The 24,284-nt window shown below is 38.1% G+C and overlaps 5 protein-coding genes across 5 annotated transcripts in view; 3 read left to right on the plus strand and 2 right to left on the minus strand.

Moving 5' to 3' along the window:
- Positions 1-3,200: 3,200 nt before the first annotated feature.
- On the plus strand, positions 3,201-4,223 carry LOC108748139 (histidine-rich glycoprotein). Its single transcript, XM_018486167.1, has one exon. It carries the CDS (start codon positions 3,219-3,221, stop codon positions 4,071-4,073), a length of 855 nt encoding a protein of 284 aa, XP_018341669.1. The 5' UTR covers positions 3,201-3,218; the 3' UTR covers positions 4,074-4,223.
- Positions 4,224-7,712: 3,489 nt separating this feature from the next.
- Positions 7,713-10,865, minus strand: LOC108748141 (histidine-rich glycoprotein-like). Its single transcript, XM_018486169.1, has 2 exons — positions 10,003-10,865; positions 7,713-8,447 (listed from the first exon to the last, which is right to left on the minus strand). The coding sequence occupies exons 1-2, from the start codon at positions 10,847-10,849 to the stop codon at positions 7,801-7,803; spliced, it is 1,494 nt and encodes a 497-aa protein (XP_018341671.1). The 5' UTR covers positions 10,850-10,865; the 3' UTR covers positions 7,713-7,800.
- A 1,222-nt stretch (positions 10,866-12,087) lies between these two features.
- LOC108748140 (histidine-rich glycoprotein-like) lies at positions 12,088-13,426 on the plus strand. The gene has a single exon (XM_018486168.1). The coding sequence runs from the start codon at positions 12,159-12,161 to the stop codon at positions 12,894-12,896; it is 738 nt and encodes a 245-aa protein (XP_018341670.1). The 5' UTR covers positions 12,088-12,158; the 3' UTR covers positions 12,897-13,426.
- LOC108748127 lies at positions 13,062-15,872 on the minus strand. Its single transcript, XM_018486152.1, has 3 exons — positions 15,050-15,872; positions 14,544-14,930; positions 13,062-13,069 (listed from the first exon to the last, which is right to left on the minus strand). Exons 1-3 carry the CDS (start codon positions 15,870-15,872, stop codon positions 13,062-13,064), a joined length of 1,218 nt encoding a protein of 405 aa, XP_018341654.1.
- A 928-nt stretch (positions 15,873-16,800) lies between these two features.
- LOC108748138 overlaps positions 16,801-24,284 on the plus strand; it is a 15,277-nt gene continuing 7,793 nt past the window's right edge. The window contains exons 1-3 of the mRNA XM_018486166.1: positions 16,801-17,520; positions 20,346-20,851; positions 21,295-21,498. Of these exons, the coding sequence (XP_018341668.1) occupies positions 16,867-17,520; positions 20,346-20,851; positions 21,295-21,498 (1,364 nt within the window). The 5' untranslated portion in view covers positions 16,801-16,866. The remainder of the gene's footprint in view (positions 17,521-20,345; positions 20,852-21,294; positions 21,499-24,284) is intronic.

The raw sequence follows: 24,284 nt of genomic DNA on the forward strand, positions 1-24,284 counted from the left end.
TAATCGGCTTAATTTATATTCAAAACGGTAAATGCAAACAATTAATACATTGATGTTCTGATCAATAGATATTAAGGTATACGCACCGCTCTGCTGGTTCATTTTATTTAAATATTTCGTTGCAATATGTTCCGATTATCGCATGCAGTGAAAAAGGGAATATCACAATGGTGGATCAGCTGAAAATATCAACTGTTTGCTTGCATAAATGAGTTTAAAAGGCGAGCAAAGCGAGAGGGAACTCAAATTAGAGACTATCACTGTCAGCTCTCTCGCGGCGATCGTCGGAGAAGCTTGCAGCTCGAATAGGGCTCTTGACCGTAGAATGGTAGCTATGTCGGGATGGTCTCTCCGGGTTTAAATTAGAAAACAATTTCATTAGCAGCCCAGAAGCCAGCGCGAGGTCCTTTTGTTCGCGTCGGTGTATAACCCGACGGTTTTATTCAACATGCGAGAATGCGCCGAGAGTGGTAACGCGGGGAACGGAGAAGGAAGAAAGGAAGAAGGAAAGATGGTGCGAGGGTAAGACTTGAACGTGAGAGACAGTTCAGCCGTTGGATTGGGAGATCCCGGACGAACGGTTCCATCAACTGATTGCACACCTCACAACTTAGCGACGAAGGAATAGACGATGTCTGCGGTATTCGCTATTTCTTTCATTATGAACAAAATCAACAAAAAAAAAAACAAAAAAAAATTTACCCAACTTATGTACTTTAATGTACGTTATCTCGAACAGAGAGTTTTCAAAAGTTCTCCATTTCTTTGTGATTTTTCCGTCTTTGTTATATTTTCTAAAATAAAAAAGACTTGCAAATAATAATTTTCATCTTTTACAACACTAGGACTGATATTAGTATGAATGAGATTATAATCAGAGTGCACCGCCCGCACGTAAGATTTAATGATATGCTTGAGTTTCTAATTATGAAAATTATGCCTGAAAAGTTTTCAAGTTTTGGCTGTTAACACTCCTCGGGAACGGCGCAACCGAGCGAGAGTAAAATGCTTGATGAATCAACGAGCTACGCCGCGATTCGCGAACGTTTCTCTGTACGTAAAGATTTCAGTGATATTTTAGATTTGAAATGAAGTCGTGCGCTGAGCTCATTGACCAAACAAAGAGACGAATGATTTGGATGGTCCGACACCGCCTCGGATCTGCTTACAAAGCAATCTTTCCATTTGAGTCGAGATCTACGGCGAATGCTACCTAATCTAATCTCCGTTACGACGCTGAGTCGAAATCGAACTTGGCAGAACCCCTAGTCTTCTCTCTGTCTGAGGGATCCTTGAAACTGGGCAGTAACCAATCTTTATCTTGATTATGCAGCGCCAACACCGGCGAAAGCCAATCTCCAATCGAAAGTGGTTGCCAAGTAAGATCGTAAAGAATCAGAATCTATCGAGTAGTATTTCAGACTGCAAAACGAGCCGATACTTTGGATTTGCAATGGAAATCAACACCGATACTATCGCGATTTTCCACCTCTTATCACCATATACATCATAGCCGATGCTATTTGTTTATTTCGTTCCGTGACGGAATTCATCAAATTGAAGATTTTTAATGATACCAAATTATCAGTTACATATTTTAAGATTTATTTTTGGTTTGATAACATTTACAGACGTACTTTCTGATTTTATTGAATAATTCCAAATATCGAACTTTGTCTTTTCATTGACACTAGAATCGGTGGATGATTAAGACCGCGGATGCCATCAGTTTTCCTTAGTTTTCGATGGTTTTCGAGATCATCTAATAAAACTGTCAGGGTTGCCAGAACAAATGGGTCAACAGTTAGCAAAACGATCCGCGCAACGAACGCCACGCGTGATATACGCGTCGCCGACGTCTGTAAAACTTAATAAATTGTTTTTGGTTTATGACGTTATAAATGGCGCTGTGTTTACGAGAGGCGAATTTATGTCACAGGTGATAGAATTAATGGTAAAATTAGACAGCTTATCGATGAGCTAGCGAACGCGACGACGCGCACATGCTGTGATAACAAAACGCTTCTAGGGCATTCAGCGCGACATATGCATATCCTGTATTTGTACGTCATGACGTTAATTAAAATGATTGCGCGAGCATCTGGTAGGGTACTTAACTTCAAATATCGATTGAGGTCACCGTCGCTACGTGAGGTGTTGATCGGGGCGGATGCATGTGTCGGACAACGGGATGCCACTTTGATTTAAAATAGATATTTGGCCATTCGCGATTGGGTTTTTACATTTCATGTATTAATTAATCGCTATTGTGCGAAAAAATATAAAAAAAACAGTAACATTTTATCATTTAGACATACTTTAACGTAAATATCAGAATAAAATAGAGATAAATTGAATATATATTTTTACCTATGTTAGTTAAAAAAAAGAAATTTCTTATTTTCACAAAGTTCAGTGTTAAACAAATATTTCAACATTAACGATTATTACTTAAATGATGTTGAAATATTTATTTAACAAACATTGTGAAAGTAAGAAATTTCTTCTTTTTCTTTTTAAGTAAGTAAAAATATAAATTCAATTTATATCTATTCGATTCTAATACGTACGTTAAAATACGTCAAACGCAAGTGTTGATTGCAAGTGGATAAAGGAACCGATCGATACGAAGACGATAATGCGATTTGTTGCGGTCTAGAAATTTCCGTGGTTATTGTTCCTGCGGCAGACCGATGCTCGCGGAAAAAGTGGTAATGGAAAGTTCTTCCTGACGCCGGATACAACTTTTTGCGGAAACAATGCGTTCACGCAGTGTATCGAGATACGATTAATCAAATAAAAATTTACATTGTTGTCCGGAACAATCGCTGGAAACTCATAATTTTGTAAATATTACTCAGAGAAACGTTAACGAGTCAATTTGTTATGTCACTTCGCAAGCGAGAAATGAGATCCAGCTCGACTCGAATAACATTTTAACATCCGATTGAACGCTGCGAGACAGCACGACGGAATATTCTAGTAGAATAAACGCGATGCGCGGCGATGCGAGAAAGTGTGAAACCGTGTGCCTCCCCACCGGAGATCAACGGAGATTGGAACGAAATTTAGGAATACTTGCGGTCGTGCGGATGAAAGTGGACTCGGCGGAAACATACGGCCGCGCCGTGACGGAAGTAGCTGGACCATCGATATTTAAGTGTCAACCGTAGTAACATCGGCCATCAGTTTGATCGAAACCGAGTGGTGCGATCGAGATGGTGCGAGGTACAATGTTATTTCTGTCATTCATTGCAATATGTTCACTCACATTGCACACGACGTGTCATGCCCGAGATTTGGCCAATGCGAAATCGCGCATCAGTCGACGCAACGTACAAGAGAACGACGACCGTCATGTAGGTCATTTAGAGCCCGCCGCAGAATCGTCCTCGATTGCAAAATTAGAAGACGAAACCGATCTCGAGACAGCAGCGAGCAAGCATAAGGGTCATCATCACGAGTCTGGAGGTGGTCACAAACATGAATCTCGTCATCACGAGGATCACGGTGGAAAAAGTGACAAGGGGTACAAGAGCCATCATCATCATGACAAAGGTGACAGTGGTAAGCACGATGAGGAGCATCACGCCGGTCATCACGAGGAACACGGAGGCAAGAAGAAGGGTCATCATGACGAGCACGAAAAATATGGTGAGCATCACGAAGGCGAGAAGGGTCACAAAGGTGGAAAGTTCGGTGAGAAGAAGGGTCACAAGAAGGGCCATAAAACGAAAGGTTATCACAACAAATTCCATAAGGATGAGTTCCATAAGGAACATAAGTTTTACGATGATTATCATAAGGGTGGGCATCACGAGAAGCACGGCGATTTCCACGGTCATCATGAGAAAAAGGAAGGCGAGCATAAGAAGGGCGGACATCATCATTCCGGTTATCATGAAGATCACCATGGCAAGAAGGGCCATCACGACAAAGGTCATCACGACGAGGAACATAAAGGTCATCATGGTAAACACGGCCACGAGGAGCACCATTCCCATCACGATGGATATGGCAAGAAAGGCGATCATCATTCCGGAAAGAAGTATGGCTACAAGAAGGGGCATTAGAGTTGTACGTTCAAACACGTATCAAAAAGCGATTACTCGTTCTACGGCTTATGTACCTGCTCCGGACCAAGTCACGCGACCAAGTCGCGAGATTGTTGTATTTTGTACCATTCTTTATATACAAGTAGAATAAACCTGCGAATAACTAACACGCGCAAAAAAAAAAATCGTTTCATTCCGACTCCTTGACTTTTCTTTCTTCTTTAAGTCTTAATGGAACAAATAAGTTTCTTCTTTTCCTCCCCTCCCAGCCCATATTTGTCCCAGCAGCTACATTACAGTCAAGACGGCAACGTGATATTACGCCTTATCGATTCCTTACGATTTATTGCCGCCGTTTTTCTCAGCGTCCTTTTATCACTTCCCATCGGCAAACTAAAGTAATTTTGCCATTTCTTCTCGCCTTGCGCCTTCGCTTATTGACAAAGATAACAATTGCGCGTGGAAGAACACGGCATTGTTCTCAAATCGTGTGAATAGAATTTTTACCCGCACGTTATAGTTGCTCGAAGAAATAACGGAAAAATGGCATATTATCGCGTTATTGTTGCGTATCATTATCATCAATTTGATTAAAAAATTAAATTTCATTGAATATTCGTCTTGAAAGTGATATATGGCCTGTCGACTTTTTCTAAGATGTAAAACGACAGTTTGATTGATTCAAGAAGACATGAATTGATTTACTGTATATACGATAAAAGTATTTTTCAGCGCCTGGTCTCTATTGTCAGGCAAGAGTAATATATATTAGTAATTTTGCAGTATGAATTTTAATGTCACATATAGCACAGATCATTAATGTACCAATAATTGAGGTTAATCGATTGGCCAGCTGATTGAATTGATTACCGGATATTAATGGGCCACAGAAACGCGCGTTGCGAGTTGACACGGTTAAATTTGTAGATAAATACCGCATATGCCTACACATGTTGCAGCATGCTCATGTAATGATATGCAACATAATACTATGCTGTTCATTGTAAAACATCAAAATGAAAATATGCTTTTATAATATGATATTAATACTACATGGTATTAAAAAACAGAATTAAGTCATATTATATTCTATAATTATGCTCGAATTTAGTTGAAATTGTTCTTTATATCATTAACTTCTTTCACAGATCAAATTAAATCATTTTACAGTCAATTATTTTCCTAAAGAACAATATTGACGTTAGTTTTGCACAATTAACTTTTTATAGACTTATTTAGTTAAATATCTCGATATTCAGTATTTTTACGAAATAAAAATGTCGTTGAAAAAAATAAACCAAAAAATTGATTAAAATTGAATCGAAGGTAAACGGAACTTTTCAATCGAGATTTCATTGTTTTTATTTGATGATGTTCCACATAAATAAATTAAAACATTTACTATCTCTGGTAGTGCAATGCTTTGATTATAAATATATTTGATTATATGATATTTATTTGTCTTATATTGTCACATTATTATATGATTTGATCAGCCGATGCGTGCCGTCGAAAACATATGATTACTTAATTGCTGGTGCCTTCTACAATGCGTATACATAATCAGCGCTCATTATTCGTTGATTAATAAACGATGATATTAGAATATGTTATTTAAATCCATCTACGCTATATATATCATTTATAAGTCTGGCTATTAATTGTTTGTGAGTAATAAAAACTAAATATCCAATAACCATCGCAATCAGTATTTTTATTAAATAAAAATGTCAATCTGGTATCTTTGAAAATAAAAATGTCGTTGAAAAAGGTAAACTAAAAAAACTGATTCAAATTGAATCGAAAGTAAACAGAACTTTTTAATCGACTTTTCATTGCTTTCATTTGGTGCTCCACGAAAATATGTAGATTAGAAACACTTACCTATCTCTAGTAATTTGCTTTGGTTATGAACATATTTGATTATGTCGGTTTTTAGCATAATACAATAAATACGCCAACAAGATGAGCTTAATCCAAATATTTAATTTAGTAGCTTACGTCAAAGGATTTCTTGCGCAGCCTCATGATGCAATTTTCATTATACGACTGTAGCAGGTAGATCATTTATTATTCGAAGGGTTGCTTCAACTTTGTGAAAATTTTATCAAAGGTACGGAAGAGTTTATTTAGCCAGTTTTCAGCAACGTTTTATTAAAGAACTCTTGTTTTCTTGTTGCGTTTATTCTTAAAAAATAATAACTTATTATTCTATTTGTCGCACGGGCAAAAAACATGCGACATAATAATGTAAATTTTGTTCCGCAAAAAGGTAACGATTATTCTTCTTTTCGTTAAAAGCTTCTAGTCTGGCAACAATTGGTGGGAATGCAATGCAAATGCCACGTGTTCCCAAGTCTTCATTAATTTGGTTAAATGGCGCGATTATTTTGGCTTCAGGAAAGCATGCGAAATCGCAGTACACCGCGGTGGTGCGTACTTCTTTGAGCTCATGCGTTTCACGCTTTTCTTCTTTTTTTTTTTCCTTTTCTTTTTCGTTCCGCACCGGAGCCACTTCAATTACATTAATTAAACCACCCGCACGTACACACATTACAAGCGAAACAATAGCAGACCTTTTCGACGGCCGCCGGAATTGTCACAGGGCGGAGCATTTCAAGTAGATTCGTTGCCGAGCGCATGCAATCTCCGGCGGAGAATGGGCTCGCACAACCCTGAACACTCACTGCATCGTACGTGGCAGTAAAGAAGTGCATAAAGTCTCGTTAATCCGTGCTCGGCGTACCGGAATTCAATTCGGACGAACGCCATGGAAGTGGCGATCTCATTTGCTGCAGGGTGGGATCGTTAATCAAATTCGCGGCGCGATGAATACGATAGTAGGCTCCTGTGAGTTTTTGCCCCGCCTGTTTTTACAAACGAACGACGCATATGCAACGCGGTGGAAAGTGCAGTAGTCCAGCATCGTTATCTTGCAAAGCAGATTGAGAATGCGTGCGCTAATGAATAACGAATATTAATTGAAAATTATAGAATGCTTTTTATGCGTACCTTATATGTACGATTTTCACGCGTATATGACAATAACAATTATAGTTCCTTTTTAATTACATTCTATTTTAAAAATGTACGTTCTAGACGAGTTATATAGGATACCCTCGGCAGTGTGTTCACTGAACTAAATATTAATACGTACTACCGCGGGAATACGTTTTATTTACCGCTGCCCGATAATGCGTTATATAACCAACGGCAAATTTAATGCTGTTTATTAATATTGGAATTTGATAAATAGCTGGAGCGTAGGAATTTTTATTAAAAGCGAAGATCCCAAGCACGCTGATAATTTACGGTACTCGTAATTTGCCGATCAATAACTCGTGTATGCCTATTCAATTAAGAAAGTACGTTTCTGGCAATTTGATGATTATTGCACAGAAAGCACAGAATATTAAAGAAATCTGGTAAGTAACAGCAATTTTTAAACTTCACGTAATAATCATAAACTTCTTTAACTATTTGCTCGGCTGAAGTAAAATCTTGTAACTATAGATATTATATATACGCGTATCACACGTGTAACGCGCGAAATTGCGCGCAATATAAAAAAGATGTGTTAAATATGTTACTTTATTTCAACAACGTATACACAATTAACAATTAACACAGATATATTACTGGATTATTGTATAATATTAGGGATAATACAGGTAATAGGAATGAGAAAAAGTAACAGGATCCAATTCAAAAGCAGCTGGTGGTATCTCTTGAGTGGTAACAAGTTTTAATGTCCCTTCTTGTATTCCCATTTTTTATGATCTTCGTGACCACCCTTCTTGCCATGATGATGATGATGGTGATGATGCTCGTGATGATCGTGGTGACCTTTGTGTCCCTTATGATCGTGATGATGATGGCCCTTTTCATGATGACCTTTCTTACCATGATGACCCTCATGATGATGATGGTCGTGATGTCCTTTCTTGAAGTGACCACCCTTCTTATGTCCATGTTCGTGATGATGTCCACCGTGTTCGTCATGGTGACCATGATCGTGATGTTCGTCGAAGAATTCCTTATCCTTCTTGTACTCATCCTTCTTCTTTACCTCGTGATGGCCGTGAGTGCTATGGCCTTTGCCAAAGTGTCCTTTCTCGTGAAACTTATGACCTTTCTCCCCCTTTTCACCATGATGATGCTCATGATGATGACCATCGTCGTGATGATGATGCTTCTTGTGTCCTCCGTGCTCATCGTGATGCCCATGATGGTGCTCTTTGTCATGATGTCCTTTCTCACCTTTTCCGTGATGATGGTGGTGCTTATAATCCTTGTGACCATGATCGCCATGTTCATGATGATGACCGGAATGATGCTCCTCCCCTCCGCCATGTTCATGATGATGGCCATGATGACCATGATGACTGGCGGCTACCTGAAGATCGTCGTGATTCCTGGTAATTTCACGTGCGGTGGTCACGCAATTAGTGGCAATATAAATTGCTACAAGAATTGTTATTAGTGGCAATACACGACGTAGTGGAAACATGATAACAATTGTATCGTAATACTCAATCTATTAGTCACATTAATAATCGTCTTAGCGACTAGTCTTCTTAATAAAGCGTCTAAGCGCTTTCTAGCAATGCAAGCTATATGATGAAGCGATTCGTGGGGTGTTATTTATATTGCGATTCTGGTGCAGTGAGCCATCAAATTTGGTAAGAAAAAGTATATATTTTTATAAATAAAAGATGAGAGGGGGAGTTCCATTTCATTTCCTCCGTTGCGGTAAGTTATATGAAGTCTGTTCTATTTTGTAATTTACCACTTGTTTAAAGTTATATAAATGGAATTACGTGACACTGATTAAACTTCCTTTATTGATTTTCAATAGTTCGCTGAACCTACGGTAGAAAGTTACACTGTGTCAATATTGTCTTTTATTGTATAAATTTAAAACTAAATATAAAAAAATTACAATAAATATGTCTATTAAAACAGTTATGAGAGAATATTTTATTCTTATAATTTAATCCAGATTTATACATCTATTGTAGCCAATAGAATATGGGTTATCATATATCATTTTATACATCTCTATAAATTATTAAAAAATGTTTTAACGATTTTATAGGTTTTAATTTTCAGTGCACGGAAAAACTTGACGTTACATTATTAATATTCCATTAATTCTTTCAAAATATTCACATTTAATTAAATATTCAAATTTAAATTTGATATGAAAGATAATATTGATACAAATATATTCATGTAATATCTCTATAATATTAGTTAAGACCAGATACAATTAAGATTAGATATTGCGTGCACTAATAAGATATTTTTCAGAATATTAAAGTATCTTAACATTTTATGCTTATCTGTGTATTTATCCTGTTCTAGTCGTATATTAATTTAAAGAAAAAGTTATACGTTCGATAAACTTTTAATTTTTTAATATGTGCATTAGATAATATTCAATCTTTAAATGTAAAAACATCCATAAAAGTATTGTATAATAATAAATATGTAGGACATTTAGGTAAAGATTGTAGATAGACATAAATAAAATAATAAAATGCAGTTTATATTCATGAAGCTTGTATATTAAAAGCACAATTTCATTTGATAACAACTAAATACAATATTGCGTGTTTTTATATAAGAAATAGTAAATATATTATTATATATTTTAGATAAACATTATAAAATTTCAGTTAAGGATATATAGGGGTTATTAGGAGAAATAATGCATTCAGTTATGGTTGGTATAGGCATTTTAATTTTTCAATAACGAAGTAAATCCATAATTATTTGACATCTTAAAAATAATCAACGAAAGAACAATAAACAAATGGTGCAACAATTTATTCTGTTTGTGTCGCACTAAATTGACGAGTTTTATATCGTTAATGATGATGATGGTGGCCGTGGTGACCGTGGTGGCCGTGATGACCATGGTGGCCGTGATGACCGTGATGACCGTGATGACCGTGATGGCCGTGATGGCCGTGATGGCCGTCATGGCCGCCATGGCCGCTCGAATAACCATGCTTTTTGCCGCCATGATGTTCATGCTTCTTTCCGTGATCTTCGTGGTGATGATGGTGTTCTTCGTGACCATGTTTGCCATGATGACCATGGTGATCTTCATCGTAATGCCCTTTATCATGGTGACCCTTCTTACCGTGATGATCTTCGTGATGACCAGAATGATGATGTCCGCCTTTCTTGTGGTGACCTTCCTTGCCATGGTGATGTTCATGATGATCGCCATGCTTCTCATGATGGCCACCCTTATGATAATCATCGTAGAATTTATGTTCCTTGTGGAATTCATCTTTATGGGATTTGTGATGATAGCCATGAGTCTTTTCGCCCTTTTTATGACCCTTTCCGTGACCAAACTTCGATTCTTTATGGCCATGTTCATGCTCGTGATGATGACCGTGCTCGTCGTGTTCGTCGTGATGACCTTTCTTATGACCGCCATGCTCGTCATGATGACCCTCATGATGTTCCTTACCATGATGGCCATGTTCTCCCTCTTCGTGATGATGATGCCCCTTATGGCCTTTGTGACCCTCTTCACCGTGTTCTCCATGATGATGAGAATGATGCTCATGACCTCCACCATGCTCGTGATGATGGCCACCATGGTGATGGCCACCATGATGATGGCCACCATGGTGATGGCCACCATGGTGATGAGTACCAGCTATCTCCAAATCTTCTTTTAAATCTCGGACATCTCGCGCCGAAGATATGGCAATGACCGTGCATATCACAGCCAATCCCAAAAACAAACATGAACCTACGTATTTAGCCATGTTGGAACTCTGTAGAACCAACAAGTGCAATTGACTGCTCAACAATCTTTAAAGCAAAGCTTATATACCTGCGGTTCCACCAATGCTTTGTACGTAATCACTTTCGTTCCTTCGCTCTTGTTCAAACACAATATAGCACTTGTATTTCGTAAAACATTTGTTCGTACTATGTATTATTGCTTGAATGCGCTGTTAGTTATATACTAACTATTGTCAATCTTAAGTTACTTAATAAATTTAATATGAAGTAGAAAAGTAAAAAAGAGGAGAAAAAAAAGAGGAAAAATTAAAAGATATGCAATTACGTCATTGTTACATCATTTATACATTAAAATTATACATCAAAACTCGTTAAAAAATATTAAGCAAATTGCAACATGCGTGTAATATACGAATATGTAATGTATATATTTGAAAAAAATATTATCTTTCACAGATATGCAGTAAAATTTTTATGAAATATTTTTTTCAAAACTAAAGCTTCAAACATAATAATAAAAAACAGACGTTTTGTTAAATGACGTGAAAAATATTATATCAATTAATTTTGAACATTTTGTTAAAAATAAATAACGGAAATTTACAACCTTCGAAAACCAATTAATTTAAATATAATAGTCCATTAGAGAAGGAGAGAGAGAGAGCGAGTTAGATGCGTTTAAAATAATAAAGCTAATATAGAATTTTTTGATAAATAAATAAAAGTTATCTGCCAGTTTAACGATCGACGACCGGTGGAACGAGATGCAGCACAGTAGGACGATTTACCGTCTTTCATTCATAACCGTTTAATTTATTTTCGGTGTCGATCGAAGCATTATTTTTTTTAAATTATACTACTCACTAACACACAATGGTAATGTCCGGTCATTTATATTATACTACATCTCTACGTTCATCTCCAAATATATTAATCATATAAATTTCCTCCCATTGAATTAAAGTTATTGGAAATTAGCGTATTACAGCTCGACTAAAAAAACGATAAAAATGCATTATTTAGACTTTGTAAACGTAGTTTGGTAAGCACGACAACGATTTCAATGATATTATGTAATAGCCCGAGCGATTGTCGCGGGCTCACTGAAATCCGCATTACAATTTAAACAGGTTAAGGAGACATTAACTTTCGCAACGACCTAAGATCCAAGAAAGAACTCTGGTTACTCTCATATCGAGATCTTATTCTGCGATCGATATATAATCCGAGCGGGGCGACTAGCTAAATCATACCTACCGATCACAGCGACGAAGTCAAATATCTCTCATTGATATTGGATCGAACAAGAACACAAACACAACACGCGTGATGAACAGATTGGTGGCGATCTGCCTGTTGGCAGTATGTATCGCCTCTCATTACGTGACTATTGCACGTGAGATCAGCAGGGCGCATTCCGACGATCTGCAGGTAGCCGCTTCTCATCATCATCACGAGAGCGGCCACGGGGGCGAACATCATTCCGGTCATCATGGCGAACATGGCGGGAAAGGTGACAAAGGCTACAAGTCGGAGCATCATCACGAAAAAGGAGAAAAGGGACATCACGATAAAGAGGGCCATTCTGGACATTATCACGAGGACGGAGGCCACAAGAAGCATCATCATCATGACGATGGCTATTATGGCGAACACCACAAGGGTGAGAAGGGAGAGAAGGGTCACGGATTCCATGAGAAAGGGCATTTCAAGAAGGGCCACAGCACGAAGGGACATCACGACGTTCACAAACTCGACGAGTTTAAGAAGGATAAGGAATTCTTCGACGAACATCATGATCATGGTCATCACGAAGAACATGGTGGCCATCATCATGAACACGGACATAAGAAAGGTGGCCACTTTAAGAAAGGGCATCATGACCACCATCATCACGAAGATCATTACGGCAAAAAGGGTCATCACGAGAAAGGACATCATCATCATGATCATAAGGGTCACAAAAGTCATGGTGGACACGATGAGCATCATCATCATCATCATCATCATGGCAAGAAAGGTGGCCATGAAGACCATAAACACTGGGGATTCAAGAAAGGGCATTAATACGGACATGCGGAGAATTATAGTTTAGCTGCTATTACTCGTTGAGTTGCGTTGATTGATTGTCATCGCTGCATTAATTGTTATACATGTCGGCGAACAGAATAAATCTTTTCCAGTTGATATATTATACGTAGTCGTTTATATATTATCTCATATTGCATTACGTCAATTCACTACAAAATACAACCTGCATTTATTAAGTCATAATTTTCTTTGCGTATATGTTTTCTGCAAAAAAATGTGCGATAGCCTATATTAATCAAACCCTAAAGCTATAGACGTATACTCGACGTAAAATGAAATTTGAGTTATTTCTGCAACCGTAACGTGTGTCGCGAAATCGGTAACTGTCGTAATAATTCAGTGGAGTTTCATGTTTTGTGCTACATCAGTCACGCTTCTGCGGTGTAACAGCTGTCACAAGAAAATATGGCCGCTCGTTACATGCTATTTCCATAAAACAATAGTACCGGCCAGTTACCGCATTCAGTGGCGCAATTGATACGGTTTTATATTTGTTTTATCAGGTGTTGGCTGGGAGTTGTATTTTTAATATCAACTATCTACATTAAAATATTTGAATTGATCTCTGGTCTATTTTTTCTACAAATATAACATAATTCTACATATATAACTCGACGATGATTTTCCGATTCTTTATTGCACTCGATAAGTCATTCGTGTCACGGATTAATTTTCATTACTCTTTTATAAATATATAAAAATTATACTTGTGTTAATAATAAGTATATATAAAATATATAAAATATATAATAAATATATAAAAATTGTTTTCTGTAAGAATTCCTCTAAAAGTAATTCTTATATATACTTTAACATGTTTAAAAAATTGAAATAAAAATAATTCTGTTCCCCAAAAAAATATTTATAGAGTACATTAAAAAAGAAAAGATTACAGGTTATCATTATTTAGCCAGATATTCCTAATATTTTAAAGAAAAAAAAGTGCAAGAAATAAATGATCATATGTATAAGGAATATTAGGATGGAACTGGAACGTTTTTACTAAAATATTATGATAGTACAGAAGAATTTTGCTAAAAAAATATTTAAAAATTCAATTAAATACACACACATACACATAAATCTGAAAATAATTTTGTTGGACTATCAGAATAATTATGCAGGAATTTTTAAATATTCTAGCAATTTTGAAAGACGTACATAATTGTTTTGTAATCCAACAAAACTATTTTCTGATCTATATGTATAGTTAAATTTTTAGATATTTTAATAAAACCGTTCCACATAGCCATGCCATTAATTGCATTATTTCTCAAAGTTATTTCTCAAATATTATCTTAATTACATTTTCCATAATCATTCCAATCATAATGTAATGATATAGTTTATAAGCAACGTTTTATATATATATATAGATAAAGCATCATTTTCAATACATGTAGTAAGAATCAATATCTTAAAAATGTGATTATAACTTTTTATCTTTTTATCGCATAGCACAAATGACAATGAATATGAAATAACAATAGATAACATTACATTTTCCTTAAATTATTTATGTTCAACAATATCAATCAACTTTGTCATACCCGTGTTTCTTAGTTAAACGCGTGCCTTCGTTGGAGCCGTAATTTTCATAATTATTATGAAAAGAATTTTCACCTTTTTCTTTATTATAGCCCCGATCGCGATTCTGTATATATCCATTGTCATAAAATCCTTTCTTCCCACTATTTCTATCGTCAAACTCGGATTCATGATGTCCGCCTTTCTTGAATTCACCTTCCGCAGCGTTATGATGCTCATCAGCAACGAAGTGCTTGTCGAAATAACCTTTCTTGTGGCTCTCATCATAGAAATCGGTATGCTTTTTATATTCATCCTTGTGGTAGACTTTATGAAAGCCACTGGTCTTTTGCCCCTTTTTGTGGTATGACGTCTGCCCGTAACTACTACCCTTCTCACTATTCTCAGTTTCATCGTACCGGCCATAATTTCCAGCTACGTCGCTGTGTCCGTTTTTGTGCCCAGTTTCGGTATCGTAACGTTCTGAAAGATTCAGCAAAAAGTAGTCTCACCCGAAGTAAATACATTTTATGCAAAAACATACATGTTTAAAAGCGTACTGAGAAAATCAATGTCTGTAGAAAAAATAAGCAAAAATCCACCTTGTTGCCTGCTTTTATCATGCTGTTCGCGTTCACCCACGTCAAATTCCACTCGTTTGTTGTACCCTTTGTCACCCTTTTCTCCATGAGCGGAATTCTGCCCGGCCGAATACTTTTCACCGTGTTCAAACGAAACGTCGATATCTGAACGAGAGTTGTCGAGGCCGTGAATAGGATGGGTTGCTATAAAATCAACTGCTTTTTCGCGATTCTCAGGCACATGCCCTTTTTTCTCTTTTTTATCGCCGTCGTCCTCCTCATCGCTGTCATAATCGTCCTCATTCTCCTCGTCGTCGCTTCTCTTGTCGATATTTTTATCCGTTTCGAGCGGTTTAAATGTGTCAGGCGCATAGTACGGCGCACGTGTGGCAGTCAGTTGAGGCAGCTCAAGTGGTTGCGCATATTTCGCTAATTGGCCCACGCCATAATTAATGAATCCATCGCGCGGGTAAGGCTGACGCGTTACGTACGGTGCAATTTCGTGCCTCGCAGTCGCATACGCGAGCGGAACGGATTCGTGCGACGACGCAGTTTCAGAAACGGTGGGCGCAACAGGTGCGGGACTGCCAACGATGTAATGCACTGCCGCCGGTGCACGGTAGTAACGTCCGCTTCCGTGATTGGTGTACCGCATGTACAAGATCGGAAGAGCCCCATGCTGATTGTACGCGTATCCGCTCGCCGAGGTCTCCAGATCGGCCATTCTCATCTTAGAGACGGTCGTGTGCGCTGTCCTTGCCGATGACGCACCATCGCCGCGTGTATTAGCTAACAGCAGCAGGGCCAACACTAAACTCGCAATCATGCTAACCAAATCCCGCATCCCGGTAACCACGCCGGATAACAACGTTACCGTCTCGTAACGTGGCCGAATTGTCCGGCACTGTTATATCCGTTCGTCAACGTTATCGCTTTATATACGCGTGCCAGAAGGACACGTTTATCCTTCCGCCGGGTCGTGTAAGTGACACGCTGTTTAGCGACGTGGAGAGTTTCATGGTCGCGTCGGTGCGCTTCAAATGCGGAGCGCATTATTAACGGTTTTTCCTTCGCTACAACATTGGCCAATATCCCGATGGAATTGCATAATAATTCGGAGAGTTACTTGTCTCGATTAATCGAATCTGCAGAGAGATATCTGAGTCCGAGACGATAAGTCATTTCATTTTTTTTTTTCGGTTGAAAAAATAATATTCGATTTCTTTTGAACAAATAGCAAGAATGTCTATATTTCACAACATTCTTGCTCTCTGAAGCTGCAATCCCATGAGTTCGATTTGCATCACTGATCGACTAGTACTGTAAACCGCCGTTGATCTTGAATTGACTGTACGCTACGATAGATACACTAAGGCCATGTGAAATCGATGATCGGTCTTCGGTTCGGCTGAACGACTGTCGAGCGATATAAAAGAGCTGGTATTATCGCGCGACTGTTACAGTGCATGCCGGCGCGTTACTACATCAGAAGTCACAGTCTCGTACCTAGTCTACATCTATCTCTACGAAGATACATAAATATCATTTCGAGTAAATTCGTGAATTAGATTAGACTACCCTTGGGCTTCTAAGTAACGGGGATATCCACGAAACAAATGAAGATCTATGCAGCATGGTACGCCGCTTGCACTGTGCTCTGTGTTTGCGCGCATCCGCCGAGAGGCCGATCTAACGAGATGTACGTTAGCAGCTCGAGATCGTTCAATCCAAAATCAACAGCTGACAGCTACGGTTTCGAGAAGCAGCTATCTGCGACTGAATTGTTCGAGATTCTCGACGAAGATAGCGAAGAGTTCGAGGAGAGGAGACCGTCGACAATGAGAGCGATCGTTACGAAGGCAAATATCAGTCCGGTCTTGTTACCCTTGATTATAGAACCCGAAGCGGAAATGTTGCCGGTCGGTTATAAGGGCGTGAAGCCACCTGGAGTCACCCATATGGAACTTGCGTTTGCGAAACCGCAAACCAGCCCAAGTCGCATAAGTGCGGCCTCGATGACGGACGACGGGAACTCTGGTAAATCCAACAGATTTAATCAAGATAACGATGCGCATTACGCTGCGTCAAAGTACGAGACGCAAGTTGCGAGAGATGATCACGGCACCGACAGCCTCGCCGTCTTCGGGGTAGGTTCGAAAGGCGACGCGAAAAAGCAGAACGAAAAGGTTGAGCACTCCGAAGTCTCTGGTGAGAGTAAAAGCCATTCCGAAAACGAGGATCGCGCGAAGAATCATAAAGAAGAAGTTGCGAAAAAGAAGGGAGCTATCTACGAGACAAGAGATGGTCACGAGAGAGCTCGTAACACCGCCGGATATCGCAACGTTTATCACAAAGATGAGTTCAAGAAGGACGCTGATTTCTACAGCAACGGTCATCGGGGTGGACATTTCAAGAACCATGGTCGATACGGCGAAAAACACGCTGCTGCTGAAGGCAAATACGCGAAAGGGAGAAATAACGATTCCAGATTCGTTGAGGTGGAAGCCAACGAGCAGAGAAACGAAAAGAAGACGAGACAACCGAGAAGCCTGAGATCACCCTAAGACGGATTCTTCGGGAACTTGGGCGGATTCATAGAGCAGACACAGGCTTAACGAGGGGTTGAAAGTTCGCTTTCAGCAACGACGGTCTATGTTAACATGTATGACGCTTGCGTGAGCCGCAATAGTATAATATTATAGCAGCTAATTCAAAGATAAATATAAAAAGGTTCGAACAAATGTACAATGTACGTTTGTATTGAAACATTTATCGTATTCCACCTCATTTGGTACACGCGTTGCACATTTAGTGAAATATGAAATTATTAAGCGCGAATCTTTTCTCTCTTAATTCTCACGTTTTATACAATATTTACATTGATTGATTTTTTTATATTGTTTTTACATTTAGTCGATTAATATTTGGCTAATAAATCCATTCAAGGTAAACGTACTATTTATTGTAATATTATTGTAATATTGTAATTTCTTTTCCTAGAAGAGAATCCATAGAAAGAATTTGCTGGAAGATTTAAAATTTTGTAGAGGATGATCGTCATTTTTTCAGTTTCTAACATAAATTTGAACCAACAAAATTTCAGATCTGTATCCAATAAAATTTTAGATTTTTCAGCAAAATTATTCTTTCCGTGTATCTGTCAGGTTGACAATATTCTTGTTATTTTATCAATTTTCTACTTTTGCATGAAAATTGGTCATATAATCGAAGTCTCGGTAATAAATTTAATGTCCCACCTTCTCCAATCTTCATCAGAACGCAGTGAGCCTAGTTTTGTTCATGCAACTGGCAAATGATCGAATATACGAGCCAGCGGTAGCCGCCGGCTCGGCCGGCGAGCGGTTAATGGATATTAAACAATGCCCGCATTGTTGTACCGATAAATTGCAATCTTTCGCGAGTAGTCCTGCCGCGAAATGAGAATCAAGGCACATAATTGATGCATATACGAGTCTCCTTGCGTTCCCATTGCGGACTCGCCACCGGAGCCCGCAAGAGCGTTTCACTTGGGTAACGTATACCTATCCGCCTCCTACCAACTTCACTGTAGTCTGACTACACTATACGTATGTATAAAGCTCGCATCCCCTTCGTGGCTCAGTGAGCTCGGGTTCCCCGCATTCATCAACAATAAGCCGCGGCACCTACCGTTCTCGCGTATACGTACTCTGCGAGTACCACCTTATATACGTGCATGTGTAGATTCGCACGTAGCTACCACCCTCACGTAAACACGCCGTCGATGCGTTTACACGTGCACGCACGCGATGCTTGTATTATATGTATCTGCCGGTGTCTATGTACACGGTGTATATAAAGGTGCATGTATATCGGAAGCGGTGGAACGCGGCGCGAATACATAAATCAGATGCCGCTCTGCAAGCTGCCACCCATATCACTTCGTACAACGGCCATGAATGAATAGAGCCGTGTTTGAGTTATCGTCCGACCTGGTCTTCTAGAAACTGCGGAACGTCGGCGTTAAGTTTTACCGTCCGGAATGCTCCTTAATAGAAGTGAAGCGCGCTCTCCTTTACCTGAATTTGCATAGAATTCAACATGGAATTGAGGAAAAGTAACGACGAAACGTTATCGGAATTGTTTTATTTCGTTCAATCAACGTTTTCGCGAAACCTCAACACGTACGTAACGAACCGTCAGATCTCGGATAATTTACGTCAAAGAAGTAGATCTGACAGTTTGCCTCGACAGCGACGTTTTATCCCGAGAAGAAATGCAATTTATCTTCTGATAATCTCCAATCCTTCGAAAGCGGACGTTCGCCTCGTATCTTGCTCTCCTTCCTTTTTATTTGACCGTCGCACGTCCGATGCTCTCGTGCGATTCTCTGAGAACGCCTGATTTCGGGGATCTGATCGTCTTCCCGCGATAGTTTATTGTCACCGTTTATCTTCATTAGAAGAAGAAGAAAAAAAAACCCTAGCAGTGAAACAGCAAGAAAGTCTACCAAAAATACTACATTTTGGAGGCATTTGTTTCGCGATTTGTAAATAACACGAAGTGCGCGGTTATCGTACGAAAATGGCAGAAAAGAAGGGGGTACTACATCGTAGAGAAGTACAGGAGAAACGTGAATAATATATTTAATTTTTCCATCAAGCACATGTGTGTAGTCTCACGAGTTATAATTTATTATTAATATGCTAAAAAGAGCTAGGTAAGGGACTTTATAGTTTTTATGCCGCTATAATATCTCGCGTATGACATCTCGTATATATAAATAAACGAACCTAAAAATAATAAAAATGGAAAACTACATGTAAAATGTCAATCGACGTCAATGCAGCAGATCTATTGTGGAATGCATATAGGAACGCTCTCTGGTGTGTGCATATTTTAATAAAGAATTGCAAAACCGAGATAGATATATATATATATTTTCAAAGAGGTCACCGTAACAGAAATATGGTATCGATTTTGTCAAGACTCATTTGCCCAGTTGCAAGATGTGTAAAATACAAATCGCACCTTGGTATATTTAGAAATCGAGACTATCATTTGCGCACCATAATGAAAAATTATTCCGTAAGTTCCTTGTGTTAGATTTTTACGTTTTATAAAAATATTACAGAAATGAAAATACATACATATAATATAGATTTTAACAAATATTTTCCTAATCTGTAAAATAAGTTAAATCCCAAGTGTTATATACTCGTAGAAAAAAATCTCACTATAAACTCAAATTTTCGATACTTATATTCGCATTTATTATCAGAAAAAAAAAATATATATATGTATATGAGTTGTATAAAAAAAATAATACGTGTAATAGGATCAATCAATTTACAAGCCACGATTGGCTCTTCCGGAGGACTTCGACAACGTAATGACTTTCATGTGTGACGCATTTTACAAGGATGATCCAACCATGGTGAACATTGGTTTGAACAAACAGGAGCCCGCTTCATCGTTACTACAAATAATGTACAATGAAATCCGTGAGGGTATGACGTTAATTGTTGAAGAAGAAGAAGACGAATGTATTGTAGGTGCTGTGGTGAACGCCGGCTCTTGTCCTTGGGATCCCGACAAGTTCGTCGAGTTCGCTAGGTGCTGTGAATGCGGGCCGGCCCGCGACGTGATCGAGTTCGACGCTTACGTGACCGGCAAACCGAATCTCTGGGAGCGCTATTGCGTTCTCAAGATCTTCGAGTGCAGCTATCTCGCGGTCAGGCCGGACTTCCGGAACCGGGGTATTGCTAGAAAGCTCGTGCTAGATAGCTGGTATCTCGCGCGCGATTGCGGCTATCGATTGTTCCGTATTGACTGCAACAATAGGTGAGTCCAGCTGGCTGACCGTGGAATTCTGGTTAGGCTACAGACTCGTAAGGAATGCGAGTCGTTTCGGCGCGGTTCGCTCGCCTTGACAGGATCTTGAGTAATTTTCGCGACGGGCCGCATCAACGAGAAAGATCGCCGGATCTCCATCCGTTGTACATTACATATTCGACGTAACTGTTACCTTGTAATTCAAACTGACAGCTGACATATGGCTTTGTGTCGTATTAAAAGAATAACGATCGCGTTAATTAGAATTAGCATACAATGATTTCATGCGTCTCTTAGCGTATGAGCGTGTTACTTGATACGATACATTATCTATGGTATCCTTTCACCTCATATATTACGCGAATAGGACTGCAACGTACAAAATTTAATCGATAGATTTACACAGATAAATCAGTAGTCTGATATCTAATATGAGCATATCCGTATTACAGATATATCGCACGAATCGCGGAAGGTTTCGGTTGGAAACAAGTATGCATAATACCATTTCATGAATATGTAAGGGATGGCCAACGTGTTTTTCAGCATATTAAGGAGCCACATACTGACGTGCAGATTTACGTTGATCAAGTTTTATTTTGCAAGGATTATTGTCCACCTTATAAAACATGCGAAAAAATTACTTCAGCGCCAAAAATATGTGGAAAGAATAACTAAGTTGCTTCATCGATAAAACGTTAATAAATATTTCATAAAAGTATCATACGTCGTATCTTTATACACCACAATACAATCTAGCGTTTGATTACTTTGTACTCTATTGTGAAGATAATTTATAAGGGAATTTGTACATTTTTTAAATATATAAGTACTTTCCTCCATACGACATTACACCAAATTGCTAGTAAGTAAATATTTATAATCCAGTCATTATGTGTATATCGTCTATTCTTGCGGTATCGAGATAAAGAAAAAAAATTATAATAAAGAACTATGATGATAAGGGCAGTGCATAGTTGTGCCTTCGGTAGTCTGAAACAAAGTTCACTTTTTGTTCACTTTGATGACATACATCGATTTCACAAGTACTAATCCCGACAGTTGAGCTTATTGGAATAGTCTGTCAGAGCCGAGAACAGTGATTGATGAGTTCAACGGCAGCTTATCCCGCGAGGAAACTCCTTTGAGTACGATTGAATAATACATAGCGGCGCGCAAATGAAATTCCCGATATTTGACTTCTAAGCTCTATCTCTCGAACGAAAGCCCGGCGGCTAAACTTCTGCTGCCTGCGAAATTACGATTGCTCGGAGTTGCGAGTGTACCGAACTCGATTCCCAAATTTAAGCGGAAAGAGACGGATTCTCTTTTGCGTCTGGAACGTCTATCGAGTCTTCCCGAAGGGGGCATCATAGAATCGGTAATTGCCTGCTAAACAGGCTAGGCTATTCACCGATCAACTACCGTCATAAAACATTAATGATCCGTCGAACGAATTCTACTGCGTGTACACGCAATATAAAGCTCTGAAGCGTGTTTGAGAATGATAAAGGCTAAATTATAGGCTTGAGACAATCTATTGTCAATTACGTTAACTCATTTACTAAACAATTTAAGACGGATATTAACTGTCTATTATGATCTATTATTACTGAACCTATGTAAAATAAGTAGACCATTATCTTCAAGCAATAATACTAAAGCAATAGAAAAAAGAGAATGAACGTTCAGTTGGTGCAACATTAATAAAGTTTCCGTTTAATATCTACGATAACAAATTGCATAAAATTTTTCATAAATTTTCATCATGAATCTAAAAAATCATTGTATTTAGTACAATTTATTGAATTGACTGCAACTCTTTCAATTGCTAATAACGTTACGAAAATTAGGTTGTTAATCTAAAGAAAGTACAACGTACGATTCATGATACAATCCGCATTTGTGAGATAGCTTATTAAGAAAAATTGCTTATATAATAGTATTTGCATTTAAAATCATAAATAGTATTTTCATTTAAAATTATTTTGCTAATTTTCAACTTAAACAGAATACGTTTCTAAAAGCTTCCAAATGTATTTGCAGGTCATCGTTAAAACGATTTAAATATACTGTCAATACAAAATGCTTACAATATAATTTTAATATTTGCTAAGAATTTATGAAAATTGCATGCATTATTCTTGTATAGATAAATTTATTTTCTATGCGTACGATAAGATCGTTGCAATAATTCATTTCTAATTGAGATTGAATTCCGAATAATCGTCCGCTGCGCATTAATCGTTATATAATCAAATCTTCCACGATTACATCGTAAATTGCTTTCAACATTAAATGGAGATAAAATGGATAAATTGCTTATAAAAAAGGATACGCCGGAGGTTATTCTCGTTCTAGACTTCCTTGTCAGACTTGTTTCTCATGCAATATTCCAATTTTTATGTCAGATTTTATACAAAAATTTAAATGTAAAAAATCTGAATATACAATGCTATTGTGTAAGATGTTTATTTCAAATATATTCTTTTCTAAGCGCATTATAGGCGTATGTGTGAACGAAAGTACCTATACACATTATGTATAGGTACAATTAATTTTTACTAAAATAAATACGATTTATGTAATAATATACATACATGAATACACTAAGAAGAAAATGTACTAAATTTTAATAAACATTTATTAAAATTTATTTGAATATATAGTGCCAGTTAAATATTTACTAAATATATATTTATATAAATATATATTTATTTGGTACAAGATCCATTAGCTTTACCTCTTATTATATTTATTTAGCAGATATTCATTTTCCGTAAATAAATGTCATATTAGTACTAAATGTTATATCCAAATAATTATTTGTTAAAATTGAATACATTTTTCTCTCAGTGTATAAGCTTCTCCAAATTAGTCGGTACTCCATTGCACGTCAGCATGTTGATTTATATATTCGCATTAACACGTGCCCTTGTCAGAGGCTAAGAAAATGGATAGGACGTGGCCAAGACGGATTAGGATTCAAGTAGAAACTGTTCGGATCTCTCAAAAACGATCTTGGGCCGATTCCGAAGCCGTAATGATTAATGGAGTTAGGGAGCTACGCGCACAGTTCCGCAATACCGTGGCAACTATCGAGTTGAAATTACAGTTGAGAAACTGTACAGGGCGAGTTAGAGGAGCCGTCGTTGTCTCGATCGGGAAAGGATCCCGTCGTCTCTGTTTGGTTCCGCAGCCATCCGATCACGTACCAGGCTCGATTTGATTTTGATTCGACGTACACTAGAAACGCATTTAATACACGTGCTTGCGTGCCAGGCGCGCGTGCATCGACTAAGGATGAACGTTTTCCGTTGGCCGATACGGCGATAAGCTCTTACTTGTGTTGCCATGCCATTACACACACACACACACACACACACACACACACACACACACACACACACACACACACACACACACACACACACACACACAC

This window comes from Trachymyrmex septentrionalis, unplaced genomic scaffold (assembly GCF_001594115.1).
Source record: "Trachymyrmex septentrionalis isolate Tsep2-gDNA-1 unplaced genomic scaffold, Tsep1.0 scaffold211, whole genome shotgun sequence".
NCBI lineage: Eukaryota > Metazoa > Arthropoda > Insecta > Hymenoptera > Formicidae > Trachymyrmex > Trachymyrmex septentrionalis.

What these genes read in the sequence shown, in the direction of transcription:
- LOC108748139 (XM_018486167.1), top strand. Translation starts at nt 3,219, where the DNA reads ATGGTGCGAGGTACAATGTTATTTCTGTCATTCATTGCAATATGTTCA.
- LOC108748141 (XM_018486169.1), bottom strand. Translation starts at nt 10,849, where the DNA reads ATGGCTAAATACGTAGGTTCATGTTTGTTTTTGGGATTGGCTGTGATA. An exon ending in CGGCCATCACGGTCATCACG is followed by an intron (nt 8,448 to 10,002) that starts GTCATCACGGTC and finishes ATCTTCAGGTAG; the next exon opens with CCGCCAGTCATCATGGTCAT.
- LOC108748140 (XM_018486168.1), top strand. Translation starts at nt 12,159, where the DNA reads ATGAACAGATTGGTGGCGATCTGCCTGTTGGCAGTATGTATCGCCTCT.
- LOC108748127 (XM_018486152.1), bottom strand. Translation starts at nt 15,872, where the DNA reads ATGCGGGATTTGGTTAGCATGATTGCGAGTTTAGTGTTGGCCCTGCTG. An exon ending in TGATAAAAGCAGGCAACAAG is followed by an intron (nt 14,931 to 15,049) that starts GTGGATTTTTGC and finishes TGAATCTTTCAG; the next exon opens with AACGTTACGATACCGAAACT.